The sequence below is a fragment of the Chelonoidis abingdonii genome, chromosome 2 (genome assembly GCF_003597395.2).
Source record: "Chelonoidis abingdonii isolate Lonesome George chromosome 2, CheloAbing_2.0, whole genome shotgun sequence".
NCBI lineage: Eukaryota > Metazoa > Chordata > Testudines > Testudinidae > Chelonoidis > Chelonoidis abingdonii.
The window spans coordinates 16,785,941-16,802,961 of NC_133770.1; the positions used below are offsets into that span (position 1 = coordinate 16,785,941).

The following is a 17,021-nucleotide window of genomic DNA, read 5'->3' on the forward strand; positions in this document are numbered from 1 at the left end:
GATCATTCCGTATGGTATACCGTCCTTCCCGTTTAGGAAACCTCCACCAGCTTTGGTGTATCAATCCCGCAAAACTTATTAGCAATTCCCGCTCTTTGTGCAAGGGTCATAATAAAAGGTAAATAAAAATTGGTCCCAATACCGATCCTTGAGGAACTCCACTAGTAAACCTCTTCCAGCACATAGAACAAGTTCATCCCGTCCACGTCTACGACCCGTTTGAAGTCTCCCTTTAACCAATTCCTAATCACACCTTCCAATTTACCGATATTCATTCGCCATCTTGTCACGTTTTAATTCCCACAGCGAATCCTAAGTGTCTAAATGCACTTACTGAAATCAACAGGTAAATTAGATCTACGTGCATTTTCTTGTCTACATAATCCGTCACCTTCTCGAAAAGGGTAGATCAGTGGCTTTGGCACGATCTACACCCAGTAAATACGTATGTGTATTATCCCAAACAATAGTTAGCCGAAATGGACCGTGCAAGCTGCTCCTTAGAACGACTTCTCGCTTCAAAATTTTTTCCAAGACCTTACATACTACAGACGTCAAACTAACAGGCCTATAGTTACTCGGATCACTTTTTTTCCCTTTCTTGAAGATGTAACTTTATTTCCCCCTTTCTAAGTTTGTTTCATTGTGTACAAATGTATTGTGAAAAACATCTAGCTTCTTGCCTAGATATAACAGTGAAGAGCCTCTACAAATGGCTCTTGGGTGTAGATATAGCTTTAGAAACTAAGGTTTCACTCCCGCTAAATGTATTGGCCCAAGTTCAACCCTGGTGTTGCCTTAATGGAATTACACGAGCACGGATCAATCTGGCCCATAGTTTTTAATCTTCCTTATGTCAAGTTATTGACTAGAATAACCAGAGCAGATACAACAGACAAAGAGAAATAACAGCAACAAGCAACATGGGTCATTTTTTTTCTCTTGTCTCAATCCACTTTAAACCCTATTGTCATACAAAACTGAGAAAAGGGATTCTGGATGATTCGGGAAATATGGAGTCTTTCACTTCTGAGTCATGAGCTCAAATCTGGATCAATTCCAGAATGACCAAGACTGTGATGGGGTGTACAAACCCCACATCAGGCAAAACTGCCTATACAACAACTTTAGGCTCAGGCAGCTTTGCCTCGCCACCCCTGGGAGGCATGCTAATCTTGCAGGAGCCCAGTTCACAAGGTCCCAGCCCTGGGAGGTGGACAGACCTTTCTTCACTGGCTCCCAGGAAGGGAGGATGAAGCTAGCAGAGGCTTCCTGAAAACACTGTGCAATAGCTCTGAGGACACTGAAAAGAGGGAGGCCTGGGACACGTTTGGACTATTTCTGTGTTGTGCTTTTCCTTTGTTACCTTTCCTCTGAGGCCTGAAAGTGGTTGGGGAAGAAGGCCTAGAGGCAGACTGCAGTAGGTAGACGCCCAGGGAAGAAGCAGGAGGTCTGATGAAGCAGATCTTAATAGCCTGCTACAGGAGCCCTAGGCTGAAACCCAGGATAGAAGGATGGACTTGGTTGTCCTATAGGCCACCAGCGAAAGGACTGGTGAAAGCCCTAGACAAGGGCCATAAGGTCTAGTGGGCCTACAGTCAGGCTGGAGCCCTGGCACAAGGCCGCCAGACTATATTTAGACAGGGCTCTCACTTACCTCAAAAGTGGTGAGAGTAAACCATGGGATGGCCAGAGAGTTGAGTCACAAGACAAAGGTGACACCCAGCAGACCCCAATGGTGTGTCACCAAGACGACAGCGAGGAAAACCCTAATGCTGCCGCACCAAGCCACAAAGCGGCACATTGGCTGGTGAGTCATTTTGTCACAAAGACCTTTGTAGTCTCAAAGCTGTTCTGTGGTAGGTGTGAAATAAATGAGCAAGATCAATCCAGTTCCTACTGGACAACTGTCCTTGTCACAAATACTACTACCACAACTAGCACTAATTATCAATCTCAGGAGAGAGGCTGATGACTAAATGGGCCAGGGAGACTAAACTACTTTCTCATCATCTAGAGGTGGTCCCATCACAATGGCACTGAGGTGCATTGGTGAGGCAGTATGCAATAGATTGTATTGATACTGCCTATGCTGTATGTGTCCTGTGGATGAATATAGGACTTCAGCCTCCAGCACTCCCATAGACATTATGACTGAGATTTTCAAAGGTGTTCAGCATTGGCCTAACTCTGCTCTCATTGAAATTAATGGTCCAATGTTGAACATTTTTTAAAATCTCACCTTAAATGCACTCTTACTAACAACTCTTTGGTTTGGTTGCTGAAATTATGTGACTTAAGTTATGAGACCTGGAAGTTATCAGCATTTCAGATACTTTCACAAAACAAGTCAATTGTAAATACTCTTCAGAGAACTCAATTTGAAATTAGCATTGGATTAACCTGTAAAACTTGGGGAGAAATTATTATAATTTTGTTAACACGTTCCACATAATATCTCAAAATTTGAAAAATAGCTCTTAAAATCTCAAATACTCGCAATCTTATGTGCAGCTATAAAGGTGGCAGACTCAGTACACCAATATAAAACTCTACTGACAAAGCTGTTAATATCCAGTGCAATGTAATTTTCTTAACAAACTCAGCAGTCTACACTTACCTGTAAGATTTCTTTATTATATGATGCTCCACCAGTGGCCAAAATCCTTGTTCTTGGCACTACAAGGCAACAGAAAGGTCAGTTAAATAAATATAATCAAGATATATGCTATTTAAATTGGCAATTAGAGCACGCAAGTGGGAATAAGATGACATGGTTTCTATCACTGACTTTACCAGTGGCTTACTGTGTGACTCTGGACAAATCCATAACCTCCCTCGGCCTCAATTTTGCCAGCAGTAAAACTGAGGATAGCGCTGCTTAGCCACTGTTATAAAGCATGTTACAATCCATGGATAAAAAAGACAATATAGATAATGTAACTCTAATATCATTGTGGTACCAAAATCAGCAAGCTCTACTGAAGAGGGATACAGTAACAAAGGAAAGATGCTATTATGCTATAGTTCTGATCTGAGGTCAGCCTCAGTTTGGATCTCAGTTATGTATGTGCAAACTGACAAAAAACTTACAAAATCAGCAAAATTCTCAAAACACATCTCTTTGTGATGTTCATAATCACTAATCAGCAAAATCATGGCAAACTCCATCTGCCTGAATGATAAGAATGTGTTCCAAAGAATAATAATGAGGGAGGTACTAACACATTCTGATAAAATAGTCTTTCTGAACCTTCACCCAAAACAGGAAAGAATGGTTACTTACCTTGCAATTACTGTGACTCTCCACATATATTTCATTTTTGGTGCGCACGTGCCACATGCATGCAACACAGCAGTTTCCGTGCAGGCCATGCCTGCACTGAGTTCCCTCTCACTTCCCATAGATGAGAGCATAAAGGGCAGGACTCAGGTCCTTTGCTAATAAGAATCCCTCACCAGCAGGACACTGATCAGTGGGGATGAAAGGCAAGATTCAGAATCTGTGTGGACAACCCATCTGGAAGAATCACAGTTACTGCAAGGTAAATAATTGTTCTTTCTTCTTTGAGTGATTGTCCACACAGTTTCTACTCTTGGTGACTACCAAGTTGTAACCCAGTGCTAGGAGTGCTAGGAGGCAGAGGCCCATTTCAAGAGTGACTGTAGGATACCAAACTAAACTAGCAACTACACTGAAAGCTTGTACCAAAGAATAATGAGTACTAAAAGGTCTGGATAAAACTTCACAGTGCTGATCTACACACCTCTGCTGTAGGGATGCTACCCAAGCAGGCTGTGGAGGCCAGTCACCTGAACTCTGGTGGAATGAATTCTAATCTGTCCAGGTGGCTCTTTCTTAGCCAAACCAGAGCAACTCCTGACACAGTCAAAGACCCACTTCGTCTTTGTGAAGACACAGGCTGCCCCTTACCCCTTTCAGCAAATGTAGAGAAGAGTCCAGGTGTACACCTGAACGGACTGGTCCTATTCAAGTAAAAGGATAATGCTCTCACAACATCCAACATGTGAAGTCTCATTTCACTTGCTGTGGAATGTGGTTAAGAGCTACAGGGCTCTACCTTGCAGCCATGGGAGAGAAGAAGGAACTAAGTGAAGATTATGACTGCCCTGTCCTTTATGTGCGTTGCTATGCAGAGCAAGAGGACACTGTGAGCACAGGCATAGCTCCCAACAGACACGGCTGTTGAAAATAATCCAATCTTATGCTCATGTGCACCAAGAGCAGAATCTGTGTGGACAATCTCTTGAAGAACTGAGCCCATACCTTTTGGGATATTAAAAATAGCATCCTATTCATCTTTGAATCAACGTTTCAAGAAATGCCTCCTTTTCTTCATTAATAATTCACTCACTGTCCTGAGTCTTGTCATTTGTTTCTATGCTTGTCAGAGCACAGAATCTGTCTTTACGTCCACAACCCCAATTCAGCAAAGTACTTAAGCATATTAAGTAGTAGGGCTGGTTGCAAATTTCACAATTAAATAGTTTTTCATTGAAAAATGCAAATTTCTGTAAACCAAAACTTTTTTTTGTCAGTTTCAACAGAAGTATTGTTGGAAAGCTTTCTCAGGTTTAGGATGCAATTTCTGGTCAAAATGAGAACAAGAGACTAGCCCACCTCAGACAACCTGCTGGTCAGGACACTCACCTGGAATGGGGGAGTGTCATAAACAGATAGCTAAGGGTTAATGTTTCTTTTACCTGTAAAGGGTTAACAAAGGAAACCAAACACCTGACAAGAGGACCAATCAGGAAACCGGATTTTTCAAAGCTTAAGTGAGGGAATTTGTGGGGGTTTTTTGGTCTTGGGTCTTTGTCTGTTCTGTGCTCTCTCAGCTATGAAGGTCTATTTCAGTCCTTCTAATCTTCTGACTTTCCCAGTTGTTAAGTAAATGGTAGCAAAAGTATTACTCTTTTAAATTGTTTGCTTGTATTTGCAATCTGTGTATCTGCTGGTGGAGTCTTTATGTGAATTTTGGCTATAAGTACTTTGAATTGGAGACTTTTGAATAAGGCTGTTTATTCATATTTTTCTTTTAAGCAATAGCCCTGTATTGTCACTTTAATACAGAGATTAATTTTTTTGTCTTTTTCTTTCTTTTTATATAAAGCTTTCTTTTTTTAAAAACTCGTTGACTTTTCTTTTTCTAGTTATGGCAAGGGGATAGGAATTTCTGTGCCACGATTACTGTCTCTCTCAGAGAAAGACTGGGAGGGGGGAAAACAAGGAGGGGGAAGGTAAATTGTCCTCTCGGTTTTGTGTTTCAAGGGATTGAAGCAGGGAAATCTCCTAGTATACCCAGGGCGGGAAAATCTGGGAGGAAGTAAAGAGCACGAAGGGAAATGGTTTATTTCTCCTTGTTTTAAGAATCCAAGGGATTTGGGTTCTTGGGGTCCCCAGGGAAGGTTTTGGGGGGGACCAGACTGTACCAGGCACTGGAATTCCTGGTTGGTGGCAGGCTATCAGATCTAAGCTGGTAATTAAGCTTAGAGGGGTTCATGCTAGCTTCTCAGGTTATGAACGCTAAGGTTCAAATCTGAGTAGGGAAAGCTACGACAGGGAGACCTAGATTTAAGTCCCTTGCCCTCAACAGGCAGAGCAGGGACTCAATTCCAGGTGAGTGCCCTGCCCATGGGGCTATTCTGGACATGATCTATGGCTTTTCACATACAATTTCAGAAGGTCTTAGTTTCATCCCAATGCAGAATGGGAACATTTTTGAAACCTTAAAAATTTTCAACGGATAGGAAAACCATTTCCTGCTCAGATGTTGTGAGTAGTCCCATTGACTTCAAAAAGACTATTCATATGCTTGAAGCTAGGCAAATATTTTAATATCATTGCTGAAGTAGGGCCCATGTTTGTAATGCACAGCATGAATTTATGGAAGTAGATGTTTTGTAATAATCAATAGGAACTACTATAGCGTTTGGTACTGTTAAATGCTATAATGCTGAAGATCCCTCCCAAATAGACATTTCACTGATTACATCTATATTATATCAGCCTCAATTTGGCTTGAGCTGAAGACAAAACACAATGGAAAAGGTGGTCAAACAGCTCTGGAGGTTACAAACAACTATTATATTCTACCTTTCAGAGAATCTGTAGTCAAATCCCTGACCATAAAAAACACAACAAAGTGAAGATGTAGATTGCATAGGGTTCTCACACAATTTCTGAACCTACAGTGACTTGCTCAGGTAGGGACTTTATGACACCGCCAAAGCACTGCAAAGAGAACCTCACTTTACCAATACATTAATCTTGTTTTCCTTTTTGGTGCATATTCAGTGATGCACAAATTGTGTTTTAAAAGCCATTAAGATCTCTGTCAATGTCAGTAAACAAATCAACCAAATGGCAGAGCGATTCCTCAGGGGAAACAAGTTTCAGTTATACCTACATAGAGTGACAGATCCCTGCCAAGATTATCAAAACAATGTAATGCAGAAACAAGTGGAAAATAACCAATACACCACTGTGTCTGGAAACAAATCTGAACTCTTTATGGTTTGCCTATTCGTTGAATTTCTCTTTTGCTACACCTTGTTGTGGGCATGATATTCTCAAAAAGGCATCACATCCAAGATGAAAGCACTGCATTTGAAAGTCATCCTGCAAAACAGATAGAAGTGAAAAACAGAAATACATTTACCTCACTTTGCCGCACAACAGTGACCAATTCAAAGAATGAGACTGGCGTCTGCCTCCAGCCACATGGGGAATGCATCACACAGTGCCACTATACCATGGTCAGGGAAGAACAATGTAGAACATAAAGGTGCTAAGGGCAAATAATAGGAATCCAAATGAAAATTACAACCACTTCTTGGGTAAATTGCTTCTTTCAACTACTTCTACCCATGCACACTCCAGCCCTTTGTCCTTTTATATGCTTTCGTTATGCAAGCATCCAGCTTTGGATCACTGTAATAATATAGGAATATGGTGCTGTATATTTTAATTAGCCACAGTAAACATTGGGCTACAACTTGCTTGTTTTGTGCATTCTCCAGATTTGTATTAAAGTGACTTCAGTGTCCATACAGAAGACAATTCTTCAGTGTTGGCTCAGGGTCTCGTGGCCATCATGACTCATCACTGAGTTACCTTTGCGACTGAGCCTGCTCAAATGCAATGAGTCATCAATTACCCACAAGGTTCAGCCAATCCACAGGTGAGGTTCCATTCTTTTGATCCCAAGGCAGGTATATAGGCTCCTCAGAGAAACGGTTTCTCCAGTCTGCTCATCACTAACTGGCCAGGAACATTCCCCCTGCCAGTAGTTTCAACAGACTACCTTTGCTCCTGCTCCAGTCCATGCCTGTTCCCATGCCACCCAGACCCTATTCCAGCTTTCATCTGCTTCTGCCTCACCTGGCAACTCTGATCATTTCAGCAGATTGGCGTTTTCATGCTTGGTCACACAACTGAGATGGAAACCTCTGTCACGTCTGCTACTGAGATGTTGGAGTTAATTCAGTGCCTCCAGAACAAACGTGTCCAGCTCCAATTGGAGAACATCCTCTCTGCTCACAGATCCCGACAACCCCAGTACTCCCAGTGCGGCCAGATGCAATACTTTTAGAACAAGGTCTGAAGGCCCTGCTGCCAGGGAAGTTGGATGGGAACTACCAGAAGTTCTGCAGGTTCCTCAACCAATGCCATCTGTTTTTCCTGATGTGCACTGAGATGTAACCCACTAATCAGGCCAAAGTGGGACTTGTAATCAGTTTATTGACTGGTGAAGCTGTAGACTGCACCTTTCCTCTCCTAGAACAGTCAAGCCAGGTCAGCGGCAATTTTGACAAGTTCCTCCATGCCATCTCACTCATATTTGATGGTCCCAACCGTGCTCATATCACCATTTGTGTTTGGGGGTTACTTGCTGTGTGCTGAGCTTGTGTTTGTCAGTCTGGTTGGTTGGTTGGTTGTTTAAAGGACAGTGTGCTGTGGCTGGCAGTTGGAGGCTGTGAGCTTCAAAGGAAGGTTTGAAAGCTAGAAGCCTCTGGTAATTGGCTGGGCCTCAATAAGTGGGCGGGGCATTCACACAAGCCAGGGCTTTATAAAGCCGCACACAAGCAACCAGGGAGCTTTGTGAACAGAGGCTTCTAGCTTTCAAACCTTCCTTGGACTTCTCTATTTCAAAGAGTTCTCTCAGGTCTCCTTAGTCTATAGTTGATCTATAGACTCTAAACCAATGTAATGTATGGAGTGAAGTTTAGAGAGCATGTGGCACTCATCAGAATGTTTCTAGTAGTTGACAGCCTGGTAAATTCTAGGTATCTCCAACAAAGTCTGATCTACTTGTCTATCTATATCACAGCAAGATGGATCAAAGTAAAATCTGCTTGGCTGCTTTTGTGGAGGCAGATCTGTATATGGACAGTGCGGAGGCAAAGACTACCCTTCTTGGGTTTCAGCAAGTTATGCTCATTGAGGAGTTGAGGGTTTCAAGAGAATGGGTCTGAAAAAGCCTGAGTTTGATAACTTCTAGGTTATGGTTCATCTCTTCTCTCAGCCTCTCTTCTAAAGGTGGGGTGTCTGGGTTGGTATTCATTTTAAGGATTGTTCCTTTTTTAATTTGTACAAAGTGTGTATTTTAGTGAATGATATACATGGATTAGGTACATGTTATAAATAACCACCAACCCAATCATTTATGTACAAAGAGGCACAAAGACATCATTCATCCGTCATTATCCACTGTTTTCAGCCGACTGGTTGAACTTCTCAAGGGCTGCCATCTATCCCTTATGGCAGTGCACAAAAGGTACTTAAATGCAGTGCTGCTGAAATAACCTAACAACTGTAACAAACATAATTCATGGATTAAATCTTTTGACAGTTCATGGAATTGGTTTAAACATCTTTTTAATTAAAGCCCCATCTACAGTACACAAACTACACTGATGTGCAGAATTGTAGCTTTTTAGAGGGTTGATACACAATGTTTTCTCCTACTATGTGTGTGCTAGCACTGCTAGGTGTAATGTAAGATCTATGAAAAGAAGGGGACACATCTGCTACACATATCTTATCTGCCGTAAGAAACGTATTGGCTTTGTTTTAATATTGGTTAAAACAGTAATGCCTGTAGAAAAAAGGAAGGAAGAAAGAAGCAAAGATAACATCAGTTTATTGGTACAATAGGTAGAAGTGACACACACTTTCCTATACAAGTTCTGTCTGAATCTATCTACTTTGAATGGAATCCTACTCTGCCTAAGGAATGCCCTCACAGATCTCAAACCTCCAGCTGTCATCTCAAAGGGCAGGGACCTATGTCCCTTCTCTCTGCAGAACGGGGTTTTAGGCCACAGTCCCCTTACACTCACTGTTAGTCTTTAAGGTACCTCCAGACTCCTTGTTGTTTTTGTGGATACAGACTAACACAGCTACCTCCTGATACTTTACACTCACTGTGATTCTCTCCAAACAGGTCTGAGCATTTAGCCTCTACACTTTGCTTTGTGTCCAAGGGCTATGACCAATGACTACAAGTAACCCAAACCACTTTTTCAAAGCAGAGTACAATTATTTAAGGACAAAAGCATACAGATAAAAAATATAGAACAAAATAAATGTCAAAACACATACTAAATGTGCCAGAAGTAACTCCCCTGTGTGGAAAATGGGTCTGGCAGGCTGAAGTTCTTCTAGCCCTCCAGCAGATTTGGGACCAAAGAGCAGGTCCTTTTATTGAAACAAATAGAAGGCTTCTCTGTCAGGATAAATTCAGCCTTTTAAAACAGAACTCTTGCTTTGTCTCCCAGCTTCCTGAAAACAGGTAAACCCAGTCACAGCCCCTTCTTCCCCAAAAGGCTGGGTATCTGCATAACCAGCTTTGGGATTTTGCATTAATTATCTTCTAGTGATTCCAGATTCCACAGGAAATCCACCAGTGAGCCAGATACATATAAATGCATACAACATGTATTGATACAGAAGGCTGTGAATATTCTAAAGGCTCATATTTTCTGGCCCATTTGAATACAATGGTCTTTGAAGAGCTCATGCTTTCAAAGCTGGTTCAAACACTCAGAAAACATTCATAATATTAAATACAACAGTCTCAAGATAAGCCTGTGTTCATTATATCTGTCACAGTGAGCAGATCATTGAATTAACTATTACAAATATGTACTGTGGGCCTAATCCAAAGACCATGGAAGTCTATGGAAATATTCCTGTTGACTTCAGTAGTCTTTGGATATCAGGTCTGTCTGTTACAGCTGTCCCCTGCTAGCATTCTTTTTTCCCTTCTCCTTCTGTTTGTCCTGTGTGTCTGCCCCTCCCGGCCATTGTGCTAACTAAAGTCACAGCCCTATTCATAGGGATGGCTTGTACAGACTAACTGGAGCCACTGCCCTGCCTAGGGAGGGGGCTTCTTGCTTCTTTGTTTAGCTCCTTTGTTCAGACCCGGGCTCGGTGTGGGGGGCGCTGCCCAGAAATGCAAGACCTGAAGTGGCCAACTAATTAAGCATATGAGTCATACCTGTGGCTCAGAACATGCCCAGGCATGCCTATGCTCACCTGCAGGTTTTCCCTGCCTCCTCTCCTCCCCTGTATCAAGAGGAGCCAATCAAAAATACTGGTGGGAAACTGCCTAAATTTGCCTTTAAAACCAGACATTTTCTGATCAGACCTCGGAGAAGGTCCTTGCTTTGCCACCTGGTCTGATCAGCTAGGGGTCTTTGGGGGGCCCTCTCTCCGCTCTCATTTGTTTTTGAGCGTACCCCCGTTTTTAAACTCCCCTCCCACGAACAACGAATTTGTGCCTGGAGATCTCCTGATTATTGAAAGTGAATCGAGTCCTCTCTCCATCCTCCGATGCTACTGCTGTTCCTGTTTCTGTGCTTGCTGCTGTCCTGGGGATTGGTAAGAACTCCCTCTTGCAAACTCCCCCTGTCCTAGCTGCTGGCCTTGTTTCCCCAGCAGACAGACCCAAGCTAACTCCTTGGTCTGTATCTGTAATCTGTTTCTTGCTCCGCAGCGCCTTTGCTGCTAAAAATAAGCCTGTGCCGCTGCTAAGCTGTGCCTTCCTGGACTGTATCCTGGGCTGCCAGCTTGCAGCCGCCCCACTGCTGCAGCCACCACTAGTTAACCCCCCCCCCCCCCGGGGCTGTACCCTGGGCACACACCACTCTGCCCTCTGGAACTGCTCCCCCTCCCGATCAAAGAATCGGCATAGTGTAAGGTGCACCTATTAGAATCAGGTTCTTAGTCTAGATAAGTTGTAATTTCATTTTGCATAGCTGTGGTTAAGTTAGGTTTAGAGAATTGTTTGTATTGTGCTCTGTAAGTTAGGTTTAAAAAAAATTGTTGCATTGTGTTCTGTTACTTGCTAATTTGTGTAGTCTTGGTTAAGTTAGATCATAGATAAGATTTTGCTGTGTTCTGTATAATTGTGGTTAAGTCTGTCTTCCCGCTGCCCCCAAACCTCAATTGTATTACTGAAGTCTAGCATAAAACCCCATTGATTACCCCTTTTTTTCTCTCTAACACACCTCACATTTTACATTTACACTACTGTGACACATTTTACCCATAACTGTTAGTTGGCTATATGCTGCTGTGACACACCCTTTACATAGAAATTGTTAGCTACCTGTTACATTTATACTTCAGTGTTAATTGGTTACCAACTGTATTGTACCCCACTGTATTGTACCCCACTATTGAAACCCCCTACACTATTTACTAAAAGAAACCCCTCCCCAATTGTCTACCTTAACAAACCCCATACCCCTCACTATTGAATTTTCCCTGTTTTTGCATTTTCTTAACAAAGTTTATTTTGCAACCCACCAGTGCAGTAGTTGTCCCCCAAGATCCCCTACCTGCTGGCAGGGTCAAGGTCCTATTTTAATCATGGCATAATAATGTGTCCAAATCTGTCCTAAATTTTGCTCATGAGATATTAATGAAGTCAGAGGGCAGAATCTGATCCAACATTTTTAAGTTTAAAACCAATTTCAATTCCTGAATATAAATTTCAGTTAGGCTTAGATTCAGTTTGCACCCCAAATTCCACACCCACAGTGTCATTTGGAACTCTGGAGAAGACAGTTTCCTTTCTTTGGACCAAGTAGCTCACCATATCTACACATTCTAAAAAGTTTTATGGAGTTGGAACTTTCTTCTCATTCATGGCCCTTAAATAAAATAGCATGATGAAACAAGCATTCAAGGTGCAATACCACCTCATTCCAGCAACAAATGTGATTGCAAATAGCTGCAATTTATGATTTACAAGTAAAGGCAAAAATCAATCCATCCTTTATTTCCCTGATTAAACCTCAAAATCTGCAATTTAAAGAAAACAAACAAAAACCATGAGTTTATATTCCTATTATTTTGTCTGATTTACAAAACAAACCCTTGAGAATTGTTCCTACTTATAAATCCACATACACCACCTCCAAAAATCATGTTAGTCTTTCTTATTATTACATAGTTGGCAAAATTAATCTCATGCTCTTTAGTGAATAGTTCATGGCTTCCCCTTGCCATGTACATTAAAGCTTGATCACACGCAAGGTACCAAGTGCCCCTTTGTGCCCCTCCAGAAGGTACTCAGCAGCTTACAGAGTCAGATCCTTAGTCACAAGCATTTCTGCCAGACGGTGGTATAGCACAGCTTCATACATTCCATTCAGTTGTGAATGCTTTAACTCACAATAAAGAGAAAATACTGCTGCAAAACAGGTTTCATTGCAGTTTAGCTCTAGCTGAATGGGGCATGGATGGCGCTAACTGGAATAGCCAAGTTCTGGATCTGGTAAATTAGTACAAATGATCGGCCCAAAATGATTCCAAACCCTGGTTTAAAGACAAATGGATAGAATTCTGTCATTCCTGCAATACTAAAAAGTGAAAATTAAAAAGCTATGTCAAAAGCCATTTAAAAACGTTATTTGTTTATTTCAAAATGGTAACCACACTACTCTGGAGAAAAATGGGAAGAATGAACAAATGCATCTACTTCAAAAATTTGCAAAGTGGTCACTTGGTCTACAGTTAACCTCTTCATTAAGCACTACAAGGTGGATCTTCTATCTTCTCCTTTGGCAGAAAGGTGCTGCTGAAGGTGGCCCAGAAATAACAGACCTCTGAGCAAGCTCACAAAAAGAGGGTTACTTCTTTCCTACCAAATTTTTTTTTAATAAACTTTCCAATATCTGTCCACTGTTTGCTACTTCCCACACACCTAGAATTGTGGTAGACGCTGAGCTCTACAATGGGAAATTTCTTACTGATAATTTCCTTTCTGCTAGCAGCATTTCCCACAATTATACCTATCCTGGATGGCTCCTGAGCCAAAGCACTGATATTGAGTGGAACTGTTACCATATGATCACCTTTCTCGGTATAATGTACATACAGTAACTCCTCGCTTAACGTTGTAGTTATGTTCCTGAAAAATGCTACTTTAAGTGAAATGATGTTAAGTGAATCCAATTTCCCCGTAAGAATTAATGTAAATGGAGGGTTAGGTTCCAGGGAATTTTTTTTTTTGCCAGACAAAAGACTATATTTTATTTTATACACACACACATATACACTGTATATGTTTTAAGCAAACAATTTAATACTGTACACAGCAATGATGATTGTGAAGCTTGGTTGAGGTGGTGGAATCAGAGGGCGGAAGAGGATGGGATATTTCCCAGGGACTGCCTTACTGCTAAATGATGAACTAGCACTCGGCTGAGCCCTGAAGGATTAACACATTGTTGTTAATGTAGCCTCATACTCTACAAGGCAACACGAATGGAGGGAGGGGAGACAGCATGGTAGAGAGACAGACAGAGACACACACTCTGTGTGAGAGAGAGAGAGAGACATGCATTGCCCCTTTAAGTACGCTGACTCCAATCTTAAGTACTCTGCCTTTTTAAGTAGATCAGCAAGTTGAGACAGCAGCTGTTGCCAGTAAGCTCCCTCTGTCCTGAGCCCTGTCGTGTCCCCCCCTGCTCTGTGGAGATGGGATATAGAAGCGGGGGGCAGGAGCGAGGGGAGGGGAGGGGGACAGCCTAACATTAGCACCCCTTTTCCCACCCTTGCACAGCAAGCAGGAGGCTCCTGGGAGCAGCTCCAAGGCAGAGGATAGGAGCAGCACACAGCATTGTGGGGAGGGACAGCTGAACAGTCTGTCAATTGATAGCCTGCTGGGTGGCTGCCGCACAGGGAACTTAGGAGAGCGGGGAGCTGATAGGGGGAGTTGACGGGAGGACGGCTGGTCCACCCTGGTTCCAAGCCCCCATCAAGTATCTCCAAAGGGCTGTTCTTCCTGAAAGCAATAGACAGAGCAGGCGGCTGCCAAACAACGTAATAAGGGAGCATTGCACAACTTTAAACAAGCATGTTCTCTAACTGATCAGCAAAGTAACAACGAAACAATGTTAACCAGGATGACTTTAAGTGAGGAGTTATTGTAGTTATTTTGTCATCTCTGAAATATTTGTTAATAGTGATGTTATGCAAATTTTACAGCATGGGAATAATTCATCTAGCACCAAGCAGGAGCAGAGGGGGCATGGCCCCACTATATGATGCCAGAACACAGGTTCATGTGTGTGAGCTGCAGAGGGAGGAGATCAATCCAGATGTCCAAAATTATGGGTGATGCCACTAGCAGAAAGGAAATTATCAGTAAGAAATTTTTCATTCTCTGTGATCTTTCTCTGAGGCACAAATTTGACAGAATATTTTGATGAAGCCAGGGCTGCATTCCAATGCTAAAGATAAAAAATATGGATCTCAGCTGGCCAGAAGGGAATATTAGTACCTTCTAGCATTCTAGTCCAACTTCCTGAACAACAAAAGTTTCAGAATTTCATCCAGTGATTTCTACATTTAGCCCAACAATTTGAGGATGAACTACAGTATACATTTTAGCAAGAGATTTAGTGTTGATTTAAGTACACAAAGTGATGGAGAACTTACCAGATACTTTGATAATCTGTGCTAGTGGTTAATTACACTTGCTGTTAAAAGAATTGCATCTTCTTTCCAGTTTGAGTGTTGTGACTTCAACTTCCAGCCACTGGATCTTGCCATCGCTTTGTCTCTGTTAGATTAATTAGCATTCTAATACCAAGTATCTTCTCCCTGCATAAATACATCTAGACCATGACTAATTTGCTTCTTAGCATTCTTTTTGATAAGCTAAATAGATTGAGCTCCTTTTGTCACTGTAAGGCATGTTTTCCAGACCATGAATCATTGGTGGTTAGAGTTGGTGGTGTCCTACCTGTTTCTAGTAGACATATGTCTTCGCCATAAACAGTGTCATGCCCCAATCTGTGCATGTCCTATTGAAATCTATAGAAGTTGATCATGCACTGTACTTCCAGTTAAGAAGTCAATGATCAAATTGACACGGAACTACAAATTTCTCATTAATGGCATTGGAGTCTAGCCCTGGCTTCATGAAGACATTCTGTCAAAATGAGAAATGCATGCTTCAATCTGAGTGAGAAAAATCATGTTGAATGTACAGATCATTATAATTCTTGTATATATACACAAGGGACACAAAATATTCCAGAAGTCTTGTTGCTTACATGCCAATATACAATTATTGTTTTTGAAACTGCTGACTTGCTTCTTTAAAAAAACATTATAACATTTAACATTGCATTATTTAAAAAAAATCTATTTTATTTTTCCCATATAGAGGCATATTCAGCCCGGTGAAATTCACAAGAGAAATAAAATTAATACTGGCACACTTACATATAGCATCTTCCTACAGGGATTTCAAGGCATTGCATGAAGATAGGAAAATTGGGAAAAGTAAAGCATAGAGAAGTTAAAGGACTTTGCCCAATGTCACACAATAAGTCAGTGGAAGAATCATGAATAGAACCCAGGTCTCCTGTTTCTGTCCTCTAATGGCTACAGTACAAAACCATGCGGTTCTACAACAGCTAATCTGCATGGCTTGTGCTACCTGGAGAAGGCATTCTATAAGGAAATGGGAAAAAACAGACCCAGCTTCAGTTTCCTAAAACCATAAAACTAAATGAAAAGATTCACAATGGAAATGGCCTGAGCTTGAACACCAGATCTAGAGGGTGAAGGTAGAGAACATACATCAGAGAAATTTAGATTCAGATCTAATTCCAGTGCAAAACATTGTGGTTCTCCACTACAGGTGAAACTGGAACAACAAATCCAGGAACAATTCCAAACTTTGGGAAAAGTTCAAATTGGGATCCAATTTGGAATCTAAACTTCATTACTTGAGTCTATATCAAATTTGCATAAACATCTGCAAACCAAAGCCTCTGTGTTTCTCCCATTTCAAGTCTTTGGTTGTTGTGACAGGCATACTTATCAATACACCAAGGACTAAAGAAAAGACAAAAAAGGGTCTGATCCAGGTGCTAAGACTTCTATTTGATCGGGGTGGTCAAGATTCAGTCCAATGTGTGGACAAGATGCAAAATACAAGGCTTTAGTATGAGAAGCTTAGAATGTTACAAGACTCAATTATTTTACATTAGTTATCTGTAAACCTCAATTTCCTAATTCAATATTTCTGATGTAAGCAATTTGAAAGAATATAAAAAAGATAACCTCTTGGGCATAATCCCGATGAGCTCACCAAGGCAAACTGCCACTGACTGAAAGAGAAACAGTTGCTTGCAGAAAGCAAGGTTAAGTAAAAAAGAGAATCTATTCATTTGTTTTCCTATTTAAACAAAAAATTTCCATATGAAGCACCAAAGATGGAGGCAGCACCACTGGGCAAGCAAACATATTAAGCTGGAAATATTCATTCTCTGCTTTTGGACAATGTGATTGCAGAGCCATTGGCCATTATCTTTGAAAACTCATGGTGATTGAAGGAGGGCCCGGATGACTGGAAAAAGGCTAATGTAGTGCCCATCTTTAAATAAGGGAAGGAGGAGGATCCGGGGAACTAGAGGCCAGTCAGCCTCACCTCAGTCCCTGGAAAAATCATGGAGCAGGTCCCCAA

At 41.6% G+C, this 17,021-nt stretch overlaps 1 protein-coding gene across 1 annotated transcript in view; it reads right to left on the reverse strand.

Annotated features, from left to right (window-relative positions):
- Positions 1–17,021, reverse strand: part of XYLB (xylulokinase) — a 152,507-nt gene that overhangs the window by 24,567 nt on the left and 110,919 nt on the right. Inside the window, exon 16 of the mRNA XM_032778508.2 lies at positions 2,621–2,679. Within this exon, the coding sequence (XP_032634399.1) occupies positions 2,621–2,679 (59 nt within the window). The remainder of the gene's footprint in view (positions 1–2,620; positions 2,680–17,021) is intronic.